The 21,525-nt window shown below is 40.1% G+C and overlaps 1 protein-coding gene across 2 annotated transcripts in view; it reads right to left on the reverse strand.

Annotated features, from left to right (window-relative positions):
* PPM1D (protein phosphatase, Mg2+/Mn2+ dependent 1D) overlaps nt 1-19,779 on the reverse strand; it is a 52,582-nt gene extending 32,803 nt beyond the window's left edge. For both annotated transcript variants that reach the window (XM_002748187.7, XM_017972501.4), the window contains exons 1-2: nt 19,087-19,779; nt 1,288-1,516 (exon numbers count right to left, since the gene is read on the reverse strand). In XM_002748187.7, coding sequence (XP_002748233.1) covers nt 1,288-1,516; nt 19,087-19,558 — 701 coding nt within the window. In that variant the 5' untranslated portion in view covers nt 19,559-19,779. The remainder of the gene's footprint in view (nt 1-1,287; nt 1,517-19,086) is intronic.
* Between the last annotated feature and the right edge of the window lie 1,746 nt (nt 19,780-21,525).

Raw genomic sequence — 21,525 nt, forward strand, 5'->3', positions numbered from 1 at the left:
AATGTCATTTTTAATGGCTGTATCACATTCAGTATTATGAATGCGTTTGCTAAATATACTTAACCATTCTCCAGCTGTTGGGCCTTGAAGTTACTTCCAGCCTTTTATAGTCATTAAAAATGCTGCAATCAATAACTCTATTCAGATATTTTTGTCCACAATTCAGATTTCTTCTTTAGAATAGATTCCTAAAATTACTGTTAATAAACATTTAAAGCTAATGGAAACATTTAAAGTTAATATTTATAGAAAATAAATATTTCTACATAGGTATTACCAATTTATAAATCCTACCAACAGTGTAACCATTTCAACAAAAACACTAAAGGAATCTCTTTGGTTTTTTAAATCTTTATTAATCTAATAACAGGAAATAGTTTCATTTTAATGTTTAACTTTTTTCCCCCCCAAATGTTTAATACTGTTTTGCATTTTTCGTGTTGTTAAAATTTTCTCTCCTATCCAGGGGTGCCATGCACTTTAGTACTTTACTAATTTGTTGAACTCCTTATAGTTTAAGGATGCTAATTAGTTTCCTTAGTTTGTTATTTCTCTGCAGAAGATCAATTTTGATTTCATAAAAGCAAAAAAGAGGAGGCAAGTAGTGATATTACGGGAAGGCTTTATTTAGAATGATTATTTAGAAATCACTGGATTCTACTCAACTTGCTTCATACCCTCAATTTTTAACCATTAATATTGAGATAATTTTTAAATCTTCTCATGTTATTCAGTCTTGATTTTTAGAATAATCTTTCATTTAAGTTTGAATCATAAAATATAATACTGAAATCAATTTCAGTTCCTGGTTTACAAATTAGCTACACATTGAAACACTAAGTCCAAACAAAGAAAATAATAATTGGAAAGGTCTGCTGCAAATCTGAAATCAATGAAAAAAGCTGAAGGTTAATTCTAACTTAACTTTTTTCCCCAGCCAGATTCAAAGTGTTCTACTCTGGATCTCCAAGAGCTGCTCTGTCTAGATTCTGAAGATAATGCTGATCAGTATTTACGTGAAAGGTTTTCAATAAAGCCTTGTATTGTATTGTTCCTTGAGGCCCACTGAAATATTATCTCCTTTTAGAGTCAATACCAGAAATGAACAGTCAATTCACAATAATGAGAAAAATATGAATGCACATACATGGGTACTACATCAAACTAAAAAACCTGTAGTACTAAGAAAGTAACTTCAGTAAAAGGGAGAGTAGTAGGTCAATTTCATTAGTAAAGCATAAAAGGACTAAATAGAACCCAGAGAGGAAAGAGAAAACAGAATGTTACCTCCCACCAAGTCCTTCGATTCGTTCTCTTTCCTTGGGAAGTTCTGGCTTATGGTCCTGTGTCACTTCCACAGCTCTGACAAAATCATCCTTCGGGTCATCCTGAATTCCAAGAACCACCCCTGAGTCACCTACATGAGCTACATACATCTTCATGCCCCGTATGATGACCACACTGGCAGTTGTCCCTGATGTGCTGGGAAGACCTGTCATAGTCTTTGGCCATTCCGCTGTAATAAGAAATAAAATATTTTACTCTTACAAATATAAACATTAATACACTGTCAGGATACAAATGGCAGCATACCGTGAATGAGCATGTTAACATTAGAATTAGCATAGGAAAAAATTTAAGAAAAATTTAAGAAAACTACTAAAGGACTTAGGTTAATCAATCAATACATTAATAAATTAATTCTACAAATACTACAATTATAATACAACTATCAAACCAATCCTAACAGAAACATACCACAGGATAGGTTTACTACTGCTACATAACTCTTAGTCCTAACTACACTGAAAGGAAAGAATATGTTAAGAGGTTTTCTTCATCTGAGTCAGTTTTGATTCAAAAGAGTTTTGCTATCATTTAGCCAGCCACTAAGCATCTGTTTACTAATCTAATCTCTCTTCGAAAAGGCTTTCTGAAAAACCTACTTGATTTGGTTTTTATTTTTATTTTTTAGACAAAGTCTTACTCTGTCATCCAGGCTGGAGTGCAGTGGTCTGATCTCGGCTCACTGCAACCTCTGCCTCCCAGGTTCAAATGATTCTCCTGACTCAGCCTCCCAAGTAGCTAGGATTACAGGTGCCCACCACCATGCCCAGCTAATTTTTTGTATTTTTAGTAGAGATGGGGTTTTACCATGTTGGCCAGGCTGGTCTCAAACTCCTGACCTCAAGTGATCCACCCGCCTAGGCCTCTCAAAGTGCTGGGATTACAGGCGTGAGCCACTGCACCTGGCTTGATTTGTTTTTGAAGTAACTATTTTGAATAGTCACTACTTAACAAATAACATTTACTGAGTTATTACCAGGTCCTATACTAAGAGCTTTACATGTATTATTTCAAATAATGCTTGTAACAAACTTATGATTATTTCATTTATTTATTTTACTTATTCCTCATCTTGCAGAAAAGGATATCAATATTTTGAATAATTAAGAAAACTGCTTGAGATAACTCAAAAATTCAGTGGCAGAATCCCTGTATATTAAATTACAAACCCTATATTGTTTAATTAAATTCACTGTCATTCAACAATTCTAAAGTATTCTGTAACACTAAACTTGTAGTTCACGATGGCAAAATAAGTCCAAACAATGACATATTCTCCCCACCAAAATCCCACTGAAAGGACAGAACATAAATATTACAAAAAGTCTGGCAGGGCATGGTGGCTCATGCCTGTAATCCCAGCACTGTGAGAGGCCGAGGTGGGCGGATTACCCGAGGTTGGGAGTTCGAGACCAGCCTGACCAACATGAAAAAAACCCTGCGTCACAAAAAAAAAAAGAGAGAAAAGAAAAGAAAACAACCACAGCAATTACGAAACACATAGAAAGGTCATAAGCAAAGATGAAGAGTTCCTGGAAGTTTAAACAAATAGAATTATGTTAAGGAAAAAAGTCAAAATACAGTCTTATAATCCAACATAAGCAAAAAGAACAATCAGTAATAAACAGTAAATGAGTCTTCCCTTTTTAACAGAGTCCCAGCAAAGTTCAAAAGGAAGGGTGGTAACGGATGAGGGCAGAAATGGATGGTAGGAGGTTGGCAGATAAATTTTCAAACTGCAGAAGCTGGGTCAGTGCCTAAACTCTCCACACAGTAAGGTAGGAGAAGTGGGGAGATGTTGGTCAAAAGGTACAAACTTCCCTTTATAAGAAGATTAAGTTCTTAGTATCTAATGTTCAACACAGAGACTATAGTTAATACTGTTTTGTAGACTTGAAATTTGCTGAAAATAGATCTTGATTGTTCTCACCACCAAAAAAAGGTAACTATGTGAGGTGATGGATGTGCTAATTAACTTGATTGTGGTAATCATTTCACAATATATACATATATAAAATCATCACATTGTACATCTTTTTAAAAAGCAACTACAAAAGTATATTCTTCAGAAGATACCATAACTGGAATGAAAAAAGAACACACGGAATGGAAGAGGATACACACACACACACACACACACGCACACACACTTGCACGCACCCGCACCAAAGGAAAAGCATCCAGAATACATAAAATGTTGCTACAAATCAAATCAATGAGACAGACTACCCAAATAAAAGAATGAACAAAAAGTTTAAACAAGTCTTTTACAAAAGAGGAAATCCAAACAGCCACAAAACATGCAAAGGTATTCAGCTTCTTTAATCATTAGGGAAATACTAATTTAAAACCACAATGAGATAGTATTGCATAACTACAAGACTGCATAACTTAAAAGTTTGACAATAGCAATTGAACTGTGGTTAAGAAAATGCAGCAACATGGACTATCAACTACTGGAGAATGTATACTGGTACATTTCAGGAAGCATTTAGGCACTAATTAGTAAAGGTAAAGATATGTATACTCTTTGACTACCTTCTAGGTATATACCACAAACTAACATACATATAAAACAAATACATGAGTCAACAATGGCAGTGCATGCCTGTAGTACCAGCTACTCAGGAGGCTGAGGCAGGAGGATCACTTGAGCCCAGGAGTTTACAGCCTGGGATATATAGCAAGACTATAAACAATAATTAAAAATTACATATGAATGTTCAAAGCAGCATTGTTAATAAGGGCTAAAAATGAGCAACAGCCCAAGTTGTTCAATGTGAAAATGGACAATACTACATAAAACACTTAAGAATCTCACAAGAAGCACAGGATAAAAGAACACATACAGCATGATTTTCTTCAAAAACAATCATGTTTAGAGAAAAGTGGTAAAACTATTAAGAAAAATAAGTAAATCATTACAGAACTCTCATCACAAAAGTCAGGAAGGTAGCTTTTTAGGGGGAGATAGAAATAAGAGATCAGAAAGGACATAGAGATATCTATAGTGCAGACAATGTTCTCTTTCCAAACTGGATGGTGTTCTGTTTATAATTATTCACTAAAGTGTACATTTCTGTTTTATGACCTTTCTATACATATATTTCATAATATTTAAAAATTTTAAAAAGCAGCAAGAAGGTATATTTTGCTGGCAGAAATCATAGCAAGGACAGCTCTGTAGCCCAGCCAGTTGTGCAATCTGGTTACAGAAGTTATTTCCTAGAAGCTCATCCTAGAATATAATGCATGTTTCTTTAGCCCTTTCAATCAATTATTTTGGGTGTTTACTAGCTTTTGATAAAACCCTTCCCTTTTTTTGCAACAGGGTCTCAACATGTTGCCCAGGCTGGAGTGCATGCTATTGACAGGTATGATCAAGGCATACTATAGCCTTGAACTCCTGGTTTCAAGCAATCCTCCTGCCTCAGCCTCTCAAGCAGCTGGGACTATAAGTATGCGCCACCGTGCCTGGCTATGCCCTTTCTTTTTAAACAAGTTGAAGTAAATTAAAAAACAACAACAACTTCTACCATAATAAATATGAATGAATAAATGAGATGAACTCTCAGAAAGAGTTCTAAAGCACATTCAAAAAACAAAACTTGGCAGGATACAGTGGCTCATGCCTACAATCACAGCGCTTTGGGAGGCCAAGGTGGGAGGATCACTTGAGGGCAGGAGCTCAGGACCAGCTTGGGGAACATAGCCATACTCTGTCTTCACAACAACAACCTTTTTTTAAAGTTAACCAGGTGTGGTGGCATGCAACTGTTAGTTCTAACTTCTTCGGAGGGGGAAGTAGGAGCTTCACTTCAGCTCAGGAGTTCAAGGCTGCAGTGAGCTATACCATGCCACTGTACTCCAGGCTGGGTGATAGAGCAAGACTCCATCTCTTAAAGAAGAAAAAAGAATAAAAGAAAGAAAATAAAATTTACCTACAGTATACAAATAATTCAGCCATTCACAAAAATCACCTAAAACAAAATGGCAAGTGAAAAACAAATCTAAAAATAAATATCCTTAGATGCAATGCTATTCAAATCACACTTTTGGTCAAAAGCCTAACATGAACAAAGAGATATTTTGCAATGACCTAAAAATGATGACTAACCCATACTTTTTCTATTCATTTGAAATGTCACCTTTATTATATACTACATTTTGCCTTAGATCTATTTCTGAACTCATCCTATTAATCTATTTATAGTACTTTTTAATAATTAGTAGTTTAAATATCCCTCAATTAAGTCTTCTTTCTTTCCTTCTTTTTTTTTTTTTTTTTAAGATGGAGTCTCGCTCTGTCACCGTCACACAGACTGGAGTACAGTGGCGCGATCTCAGCTCACAGCAACTTTTGCCTCCTGGGTTCAAGTGATTCTTGTGTCTCAACCTCCCAAGTAGCTGGGTTACAGGCACACACCACCACACTCAGCTAATATTTTTGTATTTATAGTAGACATGGGGTTTCATCATATTGGATAGGCTGGTGTCAAACTCCTGACCTCCAGTGATCCACCCACATTAACCTCCCAAAGTCCTGGGATTACAAGTGTGAGCCACCATGCCTAGCCTTCTTTTTCTTTTTTTCTTTTTTTTTTTTTTTTTTGAGACAGAACCTTGCTCTGTTGCCCAGGGTAGGGTACAGTGGCTCCATCTCAGCTCACAGCAAACTCTGCCAACCAGGTTCAAGCAATTCTTATCCCTCAGCCTCCAGAGTAGCTGGGATTACAGTTGTGCACCACCACACCCATAACCCCAGCTATAGGAGGCTGAGGCTCAAGAATCACTTGAGCCTGGGAGGCAGAGGCTGCAGTGAGCCGCAATCATGCCAATGCACTCCAGCCTGGGTGACAGAACAAGACTCTGCCTCCAAAAACCAAAGCAAACAAAAAAATGAAACTTAAAAAGCTGGGTGCAGTCACTCATGCCTGCAGTCCCAGCTACTAAGGAGGCTGAGACAGGAGGATTGCTTGAGCCCAGGAGTTAGAAGCTGTAGTACACACTGTGATTGAACATGGGGCTCACACCTGTAATCCCAGCACTTTGAAAGGCCAAGGCAGGAGGACAGCTTGAGACCAGCAGTTCAAGACTAGTCTATGCAATATATTAAGACCCTATCTCTACCCTCCACCAAAAAAGGGAAAGAAAATTCTCCCACGCAGTTTTCCAAAGGAACTTTAGCAGCAACTTGCAAAATTAAAAAACCTTCTTAAGATTCTGATTGAAATTGCACTAAATTTATATATTAAGGAATTGATATTTTTATACTGTCTTCCCTTATTACAGTATTTGTTTTCTACTTTATATTTTAATCTTTAACGACATAAAACTAGGAGTGCATTAAAAGACAGCATCAGATAGTAAGTACATTAACTCTCACTTAAGTATTCTTTTTTTTCTGAGACAGAGTCTTACTCTGTCACCCAGAATGCAGTGCAGTGGTGCGATCCTGGCACACTGCAACCTCTGCTTACTGAGCTCAAGCAATCCTCTTATCACTCAGCCTCCTGAGGAGCTGGGTTTGTGGGGGCTACAGGTGCTCGCCACCACACCCAGCATATTTTTGTATTTTTTATATAGATAGGGTTCTACTATGTTGCCCAGGCTGGTCTTGAACTCCTAGGCTCAAGCAATCTGCCCACCTCAGCCTCTCAAAGTGCTGGGATTAGAGGGCGTGAACCACCATACCCAGCCTAAGGAAAATTTTCTTAAGCAAGAAAATACACATGTCATAAAGGCAAAACCAGTAACTTTTTGTTAACATAAAAATATAAAATTCTTAATAAACTAAAGCTATCATAACTAGTTACAGAATGTGTATGTTCTTTGTGAAAACTTAAACCTTAGGACACTTAAGTACAAACTTATGTATGTACCAATTACTATTTATTCACTGACTCTTTTAACTCTCAAGAGGTAGGTACTGTCATCTCTATTTTACAGGTAAGGATATCTTGGTGCAAATAGAAACCTATTTGGGCACAAAGGGCCCAAACCTCAAGGGCACAAAGGTAGTAAATGGAGAAGCTGGGATTCGAAGGTAGGCAGTACAACTCTAGAGCACATACTCTCAATCACTTAAGAGTTCTTATAGAATTCTAATTCCAAAGTAGTATGGAGATGTAAAGGCTTCACGGAGGAATTTGAAAACATTTATTAGTAACCATCAAAAGGCATACATTATTTAAGCAAATAATTCAGTTTTGAGAATTTTTTTTCTGAAGAAATAGTCCAAATTAAAAAAAAGGTTATACTGCTTTCACTTTAGCCCTTATTTAAAGAGCTTATTTAAGCAGTAAAACCATTTATTATTACATAATACACACCTCCCCCATATCTATAGACTGAATGGAATCTCAATTAGCTAGACAAAAACTAATAGCTTCTCCTCAAAGTTTTTAACTGATAAGTTAGGAAGCCTATTATCGTAAAAAAGGCCAAGTGCAAGACTTTGGAGCACCCTAACAATGAGACTATTCCAAAATAATAAAAGCAATGTCACATCCCTCAAAGAATCCAAGATTCCTGCCATTGGTAAAACATGAAAGAAGAAGGGGTAGTAAATCCTATATATTCCTATTATATAGTTTGACCACTGCAAAAATCTGATAGCTCTTGGAAAATGACAGTTAATTATCATAATCAAATGGTGACTCCAAATGCTGCTGTTTCTGATTTATTCTTTTCATTGAAAAAAACAGACTCTGTTATCTGGTACATATCCAACAGCAGGACTCTAATGAAACTGCTGCCTAGATTCCTAAAAGTATCCAGCTTTCTGATCTTTTTTATATCTTCAGCTTTACCTTTTCTTTTTTGCAAGAATAATTCTATTTTCTTTTTTTTTGAGACGGAGTTTCGCTCTCGTTACCCAGGCTGCAGTGCAATGGCACAATCTCGGCTCACCACAACCTCCGCCTCCTGGGTTCAGGCAATTCTCCTGCCTCAGCCTCCTGAGTAGCTGGGATTACAGGCACGCGCCACCGTGCCCAGCTAATTTTTTGTATTTTTAGTAGAGATGGGGTTTCACCATGTTGACCAGGATGGTCTCGATCTCTTAACTTTGTGAGCCACCCGCCTCGGCCTCCCAAAGTGCTGGGATTACAGGTGTAAGCCACCGCGCCCGGCACGTGTTTTTGTATTTTCTTTTTCTTGAAGCAATAGTGTGTAAAGCACCAAATCCCAACCATTTTAAATACTTATACTATTTAATTCCTACACACAAAGGGATTCTCTTACATAACTACAATGCCAACAAAATCAGGGAGTTAACACTGATACCATAACACCTGCATACGAGTTTTTTGTTTTTTTGTTTTTTTTTTAAGAGACAGGGTTTCACCATGTTGGTCAGGCTGCTCTCCAACTCCCGACCTCATGTGATCCACCTGCCTCAGCCTCCCAAAGTGCTGGGATTACAGGCATGAGCCACTGCGCCCAGCCCTGAATACAGGTTTGTAGCCTAGGAGCAACAGGCTACACTATATAACCTAGGTGGGTAGTGGGCTATACCATCTAGGTTTGTGTTGGTATACTCTGATATTCGCTCACCAACACAAAATCACCTAAGATACATTTCTCAGAACACATCCCTGTTGTTAAGCAACATATGACTATATATAAAATTACAGAAAAACAAAATAATCTACAAGACAGAAAGTGGCTCAGGCGTTACCTAGAAATGGAGATTGGAGAAGGTAGGTCAGATCACTTGAGGCCAGGAGCTCAAGACCAGCCTGGCCAACACAGTGAAACCCATCTCTACTAAAAATACAAAAATTAGCTGGGCATGATGGTGCATGCTTGTAATCCTAGCTACTTGGGAGGCTGAGACAAGAGAATTACTTGAACCCGGGAGGCAGAGACAAGAGAATTACTTGAACCCGGGAGTCAGAGGTTGCAGTGAGATGAAGGCATTGCACTCCAGCCTGGGCAAAAGGGCAACAGAGCCAGACTCTGTCTCAAAAAAAAAAAAAAGAAAGAAAACATGAAAGTGTTCTACATAAACACAGTAAGATAATAAGGTGCTCAATCTTATTATGAGTAATCAGAGAAATGAGAATTAAAATCACAATGAGATAAAATTTCATCACCATAAAATGCCACTTCAAGTATTGGCAAGAAGGTGAAGGAATGATACTCTCCTACACTACACTTCTTCAGGGGGGTAAACAGGTATAAACACTTTGGAAAGCAATTTGGCAATATCTAGTGAGGTCCAAGACATACATACCCCATGACCCAGCAATTGTTCTCCTAGTACACTAGAGCAGGGTCAGCAAACCTTTTCCATAAAAGACCAGAGAAATATCTTTGGCTTTGCAAAACATATGGTATCTGTCACAACTACTCAACTCTGCTGCCAAAGTGTGAAAGTAATACAGACACTGTATAAACAAATTTTCTTGGCAGTGTTCCAATAAAAAAAAATTTATCTACAAAAACTGGTGTTACCCCAATGTGGCCTGTAGGCTTTAGTTTGACAAAGCCAGGCTCTCAGAGAACCCATCAGATATTTGAAAAACAATAAAAGACATGTACAGAAATATTCCAAACATCAATGTTTTTAATTACAAATAGTTGTAAAACCAAATAGCCTTCTAAGATACAATGAATGAGCACCATATTGGTATATTTATGCTATCCATAAGTGAAAATGAACAAACTAGAGCTACGTGTGTCAACATGGAAGAATCACATACAATACTAAACCCAGAAGAATACAACAGTACCCCCATATCCCAAGGGCATATATATGTTCCAAAACCCCCAGTGGATGCCTGAAACTTTGGCTAGTACTAAACTCTATATATACTATGTTTTTCTCTATATATACATATCTATGATAAAATGCAATTTAGAAATTAAGCTCAGTAAGAGGTTAACATTAATAAAATGAAATAAGTATAACAATATGCCAGCATTACTACTCTTGCTCTTTGGGTCCATTATTAAGTAAAATAAGGGTCACTGAACACAAACACTACAATACCACAAGAGTTGATCTGATAAACAACACCCAAGACTGCTATCAAGTGACTAACAAGCTACTAAGTAACTAAAAAGCTACCAAGTGTCTAACAGCTAGGTAGCATATACAGCATAGATATGCTGACAAAGAAATGATCAGTGTCAGGGTCTGAGAGTGGGATGGCACAAGGTTTCATCATACTACTCCCAACAGCACACAAGTTAAAACTTACAAATTGTTTCTTTCTAGAATTTTCTATGTAATATTTGACGCTGAACAAGGATTATAACAAATTGCAGAAAGTGAAACCACAGATAAGGCGGGATAATACCATACAGATAGTAAGATATCATATGTAAGTTATAAGAAACATGCAGGCTAGGCACAGTGGCTCACGCCTGTAATCCCAGCACTTTGGGGTGCCAAAGTTGTAGGATTATGATGTCAGGAGTTCAAGACCAGCCTGGCCAACATGGTGAAACCCCACCTCTAGTAAAAATACAAAACATTAGCAGAGCATGGTGGTGCATGCCTGTAATCCCAGCTACTCGGGAGGCTAAGGCAGGAGAATCACTTGAATCCAGGAAGCAGAGGTTGTGGTGAGCTGAGATTGCACCACTGCACTCCAGCCTGGGAGACAGAGCAAGGCTCTGTCTTAAGAAACAAACAAGGCTGGGCGCAGTGGCTCACGCCTGTAATCCCAGCACTTGGGGAGGCTGAGGCGGGTGGATCACGAGGTCAAGAGATCGAGACCATCCTAGTCAACGGTGAAACCCCGTCTCTACTAAAAATACAAAAAATTAGCTGGGCATGGTGGCACGTGCCTGTAATCCCAGCTACTCAGGAGGCTGAGGCAGGAGAATTGCCTGAACCCAGGAGGCGGAGGTTGTGGTGAGCCGAGATCGCGCCATTGCACTCCAGCCTGGGTAACAAGAGCGAAATTTCCATCTCAAAAACAAACAAACAAACAAACAAACATACATACAAAATGTACTGTATATTGGTTAAAGACATACACAATAAAATTATAAAGAAAATAGTGAGGATGATAAACACTGAATACAGAAGCAGTTGTCCCTCATGGGGAGTAGAAAATATATAATATAACACAGAGAGAGGGGGGCTTTAACTATACTGGTAATTAAAAAAAAATTTTTTTTTTTTAGTTGGAGTTTCACTCTTGTTGCCCAGGCTGGAGTGCAATGGCGTGATCTCTGCTCACCACAACCTCCGCCTTCCAGGTTCAAGTAATTCTCCTGCCTCAGTCTCCCCCATAGCTGGGATTACAGGCGCCCGCCACCATGTCTGGCTAATTTTTGTATTTTTAGTAGAGATGGGGTTTCATCAAGTTGGCCAGGCTGGTCTCCAACTCGTGACCTCAGGTGATCCACCCGCCTCCGCCTCCCAAAGTTCTGGGATTACAGGCATGAGCCACAGTGCCCAGCACGTTTATTTTTTAACCTGAGTTATGGATGAGTGTTTATTATATCACTTTATACCTTTTTGAGTATTTCATAACATAAAGATTCAAAGAAATCTAGATTTACTTGCATAATACAGAAACTAATTAGAATTTAAATTGCTTATCTTTTCTCTATCAATTCTAGAGACTACCTATCACAGATCAAAAGTAATGACTGATATTGAAAATGGAAAAAATAAATTTGAACTTGATAAGTAACATGACACACAACTCTTTCAGAATGTATAATTTATGAGAAGGTGAAGATCCTTGATAGTGAAAAAATGGGAATGACCAACTTAAAACAAGATACACATTTAAAATTGTATGGTTTAAGAGGTTTCTTCAAATTCAGTTCTTTCTCTCTCCCCACTTCAGTTTCCTTCCATTTTAAATTAAAGTAATGCCACATCAAGAACCAACAATTTAGGTTAAGACCAACTTCTTAATGATTTCCTTGGTCATAGTCTTTTAAAATGAATGCTCTAAGTCTTCAGTCCAAATTAACAAATGAAGCTTTTGTATTTCATTTTCCTTTACAAATACTGTGGCTAATTCCCTGTGATCACACCAGAGATCATCACCCTTCACTTATTTCAACAGAATCGGAATATTATTGATAAGACTATAATACACAGGCAAAAGCTGCATTCAGTTCACCATCTTCTTTAAACTATCAAAAGAAGGGGCAATTAAAACATTATTTCCAATAAGTAAACCTAAAAAAAGCCTATACGAACTTTAAAACTTATTTCTTAGAAGGCAAGCATAATAAAAGGGCAGTAAACTCATATGCGAATATATATAAATTAGGCACAAACTAAAACTATGATCATGAATAAACGTAAAAGAAAAATAATAACTTTTTAAAAAGGAATATATTCAGGCCTGGGTGAGGTGGCTTATGTCTGTAATAACAGCACTTTGAGAGGCCAAGGTAGGAGGACTTCTTGAACCCAGGGTGAGGAACCAGCCTGGGCAACATGGCAAGACCCTGTCTATACCAAAAAAATTATTTAAAAAAATTAGCTGGACACGGTGGCACATGTCTGTAGTCTCAGCTACTTGGGAGGCTGAGGCAGGAAGATCTCTTGAGCCAAGGAAGTCAAGGCTGCAGTTAGCTTTGATCACACCATTATACTCCATTCTGGGCAACAGAACAAGACTCTATCTCAAAAAAATATATATTCATTTGCTTTCATTCCATACTGTATTTACCAAATCTCCCTACCTCAAAACAAAAACAACCCATTTTAAAAATTTTCCTTTGTAAATTTGGGAGGGGTACACAGCATTAGAAAGACAGATCAAGCTTAACACTAATCAAATAAATCAAGAAGGGCTAAGTAACAGAAAAGATACAACCTTAAAACGTAAGATATTCCATATTCTTAGGATTCTTTTTTTTTTTTTTGAGACAGAGTTTTGCTCTTGTTACCCAGGCTGGAGTGCAATGTGGAGAGCTGTGCTCACAGCAACCTCTACCTCCTGGGTTCAAGTGATTCGCCTGCCTCAGCCTCCTGAGTAGCTGGGATTACAGGCATGTGCCACCACGCCCAGCTAATTTTTTTTTTTTTTGTATTATTAGTAAAGACAGGGCTTCTCCATGTTGGTCAGGCTAGTCGAACTCCTGACCTTAGGTGATCCGCCTGCCTCGGCCTCCCAAAGTGCAGGGATTACAGGTGTGAGCCACTGTGACTGGCCTGGATACTTTTTTTAATGAAAAAGTTAATAAATGTTAGAATATGGGAAAATTGGAACCTTCATACATTGCTGGTAGGAATGTAAAATAGTACAGCTGCTGTGTAAACAGTTTGGCAAGTCCTTAAAATGTTAAACAGAGAATTACAATATGATCCAGAAATTCCACTTATAGGTTTATAGCCAAACAATTAAAAACTGGGATGCAAACAAATGCTTGTACACCAATGTTCACAGCAGCACTAGTCACAATAGCAAAAAAGTGGAAACAACCCAAATGTCCATCAACAGAAAACTAAGGCTTGTATGTAATATCTATATAATGGGATATTATTCAGCCCTAAAAAGGAAAAAAATTCTGACTCTGAAGACATTTTTTTTTTTGGAGACACAGTCTTGCTTCTTTGCCCAGGCTGGAGTGCGATGGCACGATCTCGGCTAACTGCAACCTCCACCTCCCGGTTCAAGTGAGTCTCCCACCTCAGCCTCCCCAGTAGCTGAAATTACATATGGCCACATGCCACCACACCTGGCTAATTTTTTTGTATTTTTAGTGGAGACAGGATTTCACCATATTGTCCAGGCTGGTCTCAAACTCCTGACCTAAGGTGATCTGCCTGCCTCGGCCTCTCAAAGTGCTGGGATTACAGGTGTGAGCCACAGTACAGAGCCTGGTATAAATTTTATGTTATGTATATTTTAGCACAATTTTTTAAAGGGAGAAAGAAATTTTAATTTAAAAAAATGAAAGAAAGTCCATTTATTTATTTACACTCAACAGAAACTGAACTCAACTCAACTAGTTGTTGAGCAGCTACTTTGGGCAAGGTATTATGCGGTCAATCCTAAAAGGATTACTTATGAGTAAGGCAATATCTCTGGCCCCAAAGACCTCAAGATTTAGGTGACAGGCAGATACTACAGCAGACCAGTATCTCCCAGAGGTCTGTGTAATCTTTATAGGAATTCTACAAGGCCAAACTATTTTCATAATAATTCAAGAGTTTATTTGTCCTTTTCATGTGCTGACATTTGTACCAATGGTAGACTGCTGGTGCCTTGGCAGGAGTCAAGGCAGTGGCACCAGACTGAGCTGTTAGTCACTGCATTCTTCACAGCTACCTAATTACAGCCCAGAAAAGGCAAGGTAGTTTCACTTAAGAATATTCCTCGCCAGGCGTGGTAGCTCAGGCCTGTGGGAGGACAAAGCAGATGGATCACTTGAGATCAGGAGCTCGAGATCAGCCAGGCCAACATGGCGAAACCCTGTCCCCGTCTCCACTTTAAAAATACAAAAATTAGCTGGGTATGATGGCACACACCTGTAGTCCCAGCTACTCTGGAGGCTAAACCTGGGAAAGTGAGCCCAAATCATGTCACTGCACTCTAGCCTGGGTAACACAGTGAGAATCTGTCTCAAAAAATAAAAAAAAGAATATGTTTGATGACACAATAAAAACTAATTTTATTAAATCTCAATCCATGAATACACACTTTTTTTTCTGTTGCCAGGCTGAATGCAGAGGCTCCATCATGGCTCACTGTAACCCAACCTCCCAGGCTCAAGCGATTCTTCCATCTTAACCTCCCAAATGGCAGAGACTACAGGCACATGCTACCATGCCAAGCTAATTTTTTATTTTTTGTGGCAACAGGGTCTCACCATGTTCCCCAGGCTGCACATGTTTTTAATATGACTAAAAGGAGATTATATACAACAGCCTTTTATTACATACTAGGGCTGATAAGAGGAAAAGCACCTGTGATTGTCTGAGTCATGTAATGAACTAGCCACATTTTTCATGGACCATCATTTTTCCTTGAGACTGATAAACTGTGTTATTATAAGACTTGGGCATTTGAACATGAACAAAGTGAGCTTTTCAATTCAAGAAAAATTGACGGTATTTGTTGTCAATAATACATTTCTAATTTCTGCTTGAAAAATACATTTTGGAAAATGTGTACCTACAACAGAGAGCTAGATAGCTTCTCAATATTTAAAGACTTTTCTGATGAGATCAGTGATATTAACAAATATGATTTTCTTTGATATTGTATAATGAAATGTGTTATTATTCAGAAGATGTTCTTAACTGAGTGAAGCATTATTTTTCCAAATGACTAAAGCACTATGTCACAAAATCACACACAGAGAAGATTCATTCAAAGTACAAACCAAACCAATGGATCTTAATGTAAGAGTACAAAATTCATTACTAAGGTTTCAAATTCCAATTCAACTAACTTTAAGAAACTACTTTTCTTCTACCTTCCTCTGAGTAAAAAAAAAGAAAGAAATTACCACTTTTGTGCATAATATCCATAATTATCTGAAAAGACTAATATTTTTCCTTTTTCCTACTACATATGTATGTGGGGCTGCTTTTTCTTTAGACACTTCAAATAGCATAGCAGACTGAGTGCAGAAGTGGGTATGAGAATTCAGCTGTCTTCTATTAAGCTAAATATTTAAAGAGATTTGCAAAAATGTAAAATAATGCCATTCCTCCCACCACTATTTCTTATTTGGGTAAAAAAGTGCGTGTGTGTGTGTGTGTGTGTGTGTATGTGTGTATGTGTATATATGTGTGTGTGTGTGTGTGTGTGTGTATAAACATATATTTGTTTTTGAAGAAATTTTTTTTAATTTTCTAAGTTTAAATTTCTCATATAGTAAATATCGGAAGATGTAGCCCACTTAAACAGAAACTCTTTGGGGTCCTCAATAATTTGAGTATGAAGGGTTCTGAGAGCAAAAAGTTTGAGAACTACTACTACAATCCAATGAGCACTACAAAATTAGAAAAAAGGATGCTCAATTCCAAAAGAAAGAAGTCTTCACAGAAAAAAAAATACTGACTGGGAATCTATATGATAGATATATTTTTGTTTTAATTTTCCTTGTTGGGGGCGGGCTGAAAACCAGAAGCCAAGAAAATGGAAATGGAGTATTTTTCCATGTTCCCTGAAAAAAGGTGAGTAATGTAATGGAAATTCGCCTTAACAGATATAATTTACTAGAGAGGCTGAATTTGGATGGTAAAGGGGTTGGCCTGCAGATTACAAACTATAGTTTATTTTATAGAAAATGTGAAGCCATCCAAGAATTTGTGACAATACAAATTTTTTGTCTTTCTCAAACCTGTGACTAGAAAAAAATTTTTTAACCCTCATTTCCTTTGTGAAAACTCCCAATATAATTAGCTTACTTTTTTTCCCCAAGTTTTGAGGACAAAGTCTGAGGTCTAGCTGTGGTACAAAATAAACTTCTTTTTTTTTTTTTTTTGAGATGGAGTTTCGCTCTTGTTACCCAGGCTGGAGTGCAATGGCGCAATCTTGGCTCACCGCAACCTCCGCCTCCTTGGTTCAGGCAATTCTCCTGCCTCAGCCTCCTGAGTAGCTGGGACTTCAGGCACACACCACCATGCCCAGCTAATTTTTTATATTTTTAGTAGAGACGGGGTTTCACCATGTTGACCAGGATGGTCTCGATCTCTTGACCTCGTGATCCACCCTCCTTGGCCTCCCCAAGTGCTGGGATTACAGGCTTTAGCCACCGCGCCAGGCCCAAAATAAACTTCAACATTTTTCTGGAGTGTAAGGTTCTATGCATCATAAGAGTGAAAGCTTAATTCGAAAAGTCTGTGTATGTAAAACAAAACCATACATATTTGCATTTAACAACATGGTTCCTGCTTTACTAAAAAAAAATGTTGCTGCAGGTCCAGCACTGTGGCTCACACCTTTAATTCCAGCACTTTCAGAGGCTGAGGCGGGAGGATCGCTTAAACCCAGGATCGCTTGTTGCCCTGCCTGGGCAACAAAATGAGACCGCCCACATACATACCTCGCCCCCGCCAGTCTCTTTAAAAAAAAAAAAAAAAATTAGTGACGCGTTCCTGTAGGTCCCAGCTACTTGGGAGGCTGAGGCAGGAAAATTGCCCGATCCCAGGAGGCGGAGGTTGCGGTGGGCCGAGATCGCGCCATTGCAGTCCAGCCTGGGTAACAAGAGGGAAAACTCCGTCTCAAAAAAAAAAAAAAAAAAATTAAATTAAATGCTCATGTAACGGGGTTTATGCCTTAAAGTTTTTTTTATCCTTAAAGTTCAAACATATGGCAAATTCATGTTGCTCCAAGTATACTGTAAAATAAACAAGACTCTAAGTAGTTCTTTGTGTCTAATCTTCCTCTCTTGTCCTGCTGTCGACTTCTCGTTGCCCTGCAGTCAATGATATGACATATTTCTACAATATACTACAGTGCTTTCAGCTCTATAGTGCCTACACAAAAACAAAATACATCCATAAAGAGAGGCCCCTGGGACTGAATGGGAAACGCCTCCATCAAGCCTACTGGCTGGCTGATCTTTGAGTCAATCAACTAATTCTTGGCAGAAAGCCAAGCAAATGGAAAACATTCTTTGAAACCGGCGAATCTACAACTCTATGACAATACTTTTCTAAAAATGTTCTGTATTTGCTAAATCTTTAACTCTTTTCTCTATGTCTCCATCCCTCTGCTGAAAATAAAGCAACTTTATTATGCTGCCATAAACAAGAAGGTTTTTTCCCACCATTGGAGAGCATTGTCTTCTTTGCTCTAACAAAGATGCATGCTATTTATTCACTGCAATAGATAAGCAATTATAAACCTGTAAGATGATTCTGTAACTGCTGAGTACAGAAATCCTGCCCGCTTTACAAACATTTAAAACTCAGATGAAACTACAACTATACCGAATTTTTAGACATTTAAGGCCTTGATTTCCTCCCAGTATACAGTAATTCCTTGCCTTTTCCTATTTTGACGGGCATTTACAATTTATAAGTACTTTTAAAGTAGGAACGGTTGAGAACTATCTGAAAGCAATTACCTAAGGCAATTTCCAAAAAGAAAGCTCAAGCAGAATTTAACGCACACCCTTAACACGGGGCCACTTTAAGAGGCAACACGTTCCGCGCTTTTATTTTTCATAAGCAGCACACGTTTATGAACCTAAAAATATCTCACCATCATTACAACGGAATTCCTTCCAAAACTTTAAATTGCCGGATGATTACACTTCAGCCCTTCTAAATTAGCTCACGCTTTACTCCCAGCCAACCCCAGCTATCCTGGGTCAATCTGGAGAACTGACACCACCGGTAGGAGGCAACCGAGAGGGACAAGACTTCCAGGAGCAAAATTATGACAGATTCTAAGGAAACACTCCAATTTCTCCTTCGCCTGGCCCAGGTAACATCATCAACTTATCTTTTGGCCAAAATCTGGCGCCTGGTTTCAAACACGTTTTCGCTGACTGCCACCAAAGTGAAGCAGCGAAAGGAGAGGACTGCTTCCCATTGATCCTTGGAGGACGGAAATAAAGCGAGAAGAGGTTGCAGGGAGACAGCAATCCTATCGTCCCCAAGGCCACTTGGTTTGCCGGGACCTCCACCCAGCAAAGCGCTATTCGACCGTTTAAAAGAGTCGTCACTTCCATCAATGTACACTTTGGATGCGCTCCGGGTGCCGGGGGCCCACGCGGGGCTGCTGCCATAAAAGCCCTGAACTGCCTGAAAAAAGGGGCGGGCGCCAAACAAGCCAGGGAACTTACCCAGTTTCTTCCACATGGCGAGGTGACAAGCGAGAAAGCCTTTGCGAATGGCAGCGCAAACCTTCGCCGGTTCGGACGAGGTGAAACCCTTCTGCTTCTTGATGAAACCCCATAAGTGCTCCCGGGCAAACTGTGCCGCCTCCCGCCCGCCGTGTCCGTCGCACACGGCGAAAAAGGCCACGGAGGAACGGCGGCGGCAGCAGCGGCCAGGCGCCAGCGAGGCCCCGACGTCCGGGAGAGGGTCGCGAGCCTCTCGGGCTGCCACCGTTGGGCCTTTCCCCGAGACTTCGCCGCCGAGAGGAGCGGGTGGCGACGGCCGCGGAAGCAACGGCTGAGACAGCGACCTCCGCGAAGAGGGCTTTTCTTCAGCCGTCGGTTCGGGCTCCACAACGATTTGAGTAACGTCCTCCATGTACTTCCTCCCGCCCTGGTCAGAGAAGACGCTCACTCCCAGCGAGTACAGCCCCGCCATGGCCGGCTGGCCGGGATCCCGCCGGTCCCACGCAGTCCGCCGAATCCGGCGGCAGGAGACACACTGGGCGCTCGCCGGCCAACTATTGTTTATCTTCGACGCCGCGGAGAGGTGGGAGGGGGCGGTCCCGGAGGCCGGGGGCGCGCGATGTCTGGACTTGTCCGCGAGAGCTGGGCCGGACCGCCGGGGCGAGCGGAGCCGGAGAGCTGCGCCTGCGCACCGAGCTTCCCCCGCCCGCCCGCGCCCACCACACAAATCAGGCGTTCTCCCCCGCTGACGTCACTCGGCTCTCTGAGTCTCACCAATCCGGAGTCGAGTGGAGCGAGCCCGCCCTTCATACCCGCCTTCGCTCCCGCCCGCGACGACAGTGCTCCCTCCTCCCTCAGCTGGCGATGGGCCTGCGCCCCTCCCAGCTCGCTTGCCCCACGCCGCGGGCTATTGCGCCGTCAGGGTTGTCTGCAGTTGCTGAGCCTTTCCCCCGCAGCTTGGTCTGTGTCGCCTTTTGGCTCTGTCCGGGGTTCTTAATGCGGCCTACTGGCCTTGGCGTCCCGCTGCTCGCTTTGCGGGGGCAGCTAGGGCTCGGGCCCCTAGCGAGTGGAGAATGAAGAGAGAAGAGTTCACCCTCCGCTGCTAAGCGAAATGGCGGGAAACCTCCCTTCCGAAGGGCGATTGTGAACTGGCCGGAACAAGTGCGGCACCTTTGAGCTGGATCTGGGTGGGACGTTTCCGACTGGGAATGGAGGAGGGAGGTCGTCCAATTCTGTTGTTTAAAAAACACCTGGGAAATTTCCACCGTCAGCTGTACAGTCTCGGGTTCACATAGCTAGGTATGTCAGAGACGTTAAGAGGGCTGGATTCTAACTAATTCCTAGCAGATCTTTTCAGCTTTTGTTAAAGACAGTGCTCGTTCCAACCAGCTCTGGATACAGCATTTTATTCTTGCGGTATCACTCCCAAGTTATCACTAGAAAATAACTGACAAAAACTGCCAAGAGCGACAGTGCTCTTAAAGGTTTGGTGATCGTCCCTTCTCTTCACCGACTCGGTCAGTCACAATCCCAGCGCTAAAACCTTTGCACGGGATTTCCACGGAGTTAAGCCGCAGAGCGGGGCATACACTAGTAGCATACGTTTTGTAGTTGAATCACTTTAAAGTTCACTTTTTCCGTTTTTGGCCACTTCATCAACCTTTGTACTTTCCTGTACAACCTTTGAGATTTTCAAATGCCCTGAAAACAGTATGGAAATGGGAATGGGGAGAATGTACATACAGTTGGCACAAGAAATACAAATAGAAAAAAATCTTTATACCAATAAAAATATAAATAAGCAAAATCAGCTCAAGAAAATGTAGAAAATCTGAATAGATCAACTAAATAAAAATAAATATAATCGAAGATATCCATTGCCCCAAAAAGCACTAGACCAGATGGTTCCAGGGCATAGAAGCGCTTGAAAAAAAAAATCACAACTTGTTTGGAGAGATTATCATAACCCTGTTAATAAAACAGAAACATTGTGAACACTAAAAGGAAACCTACAGACCCTATTTTATAACAGGAATACAAAAACCCTAAATGAGATATTAGCAGCAGCCTCCATACCACAAGACCTGCAACAAGAACGGTTTGTGTAGCTCTATATTATTCCTCTTACGGTTCACCACCTTTGACCCAGGAGATTACCAAAAGATAATTCCACCATGCTTTATAATCCTCTCCACCTGAATCACAACCAAAAGCATCTGTGCAACCCGTTTATTGCTCTAATATTTCCATGCTACTCTGCTTCAGCTACTCTGATTCCATATCCCACTCTTCAAACATCCTAACCATTTCACGTCACACTTTTGATTTCAACATCTGCCATCAGTCACTTCCCTTTTATTCTTAGCCTCTTCTGTAAATGTTCCCATCAACTTCCCATTCCAACTGAAACCCGGTTTAACACTTGGCAAAACTATCTCC

This window comes from Callithrix jacchus, chromosome 5 (assembly GCF_049354715.1).
Source record: "Callithrix jacchus isolate 240 chromosome 5, calJac240_pri, whole genome shotgun sequence".
NCBI classification, from domain to species: domain Eukaryota; kingdom Metazoa; phylum Chordata; class Mammalia; order Primates; family Cebidae; genus Callithrix; species Callithrix jacchus.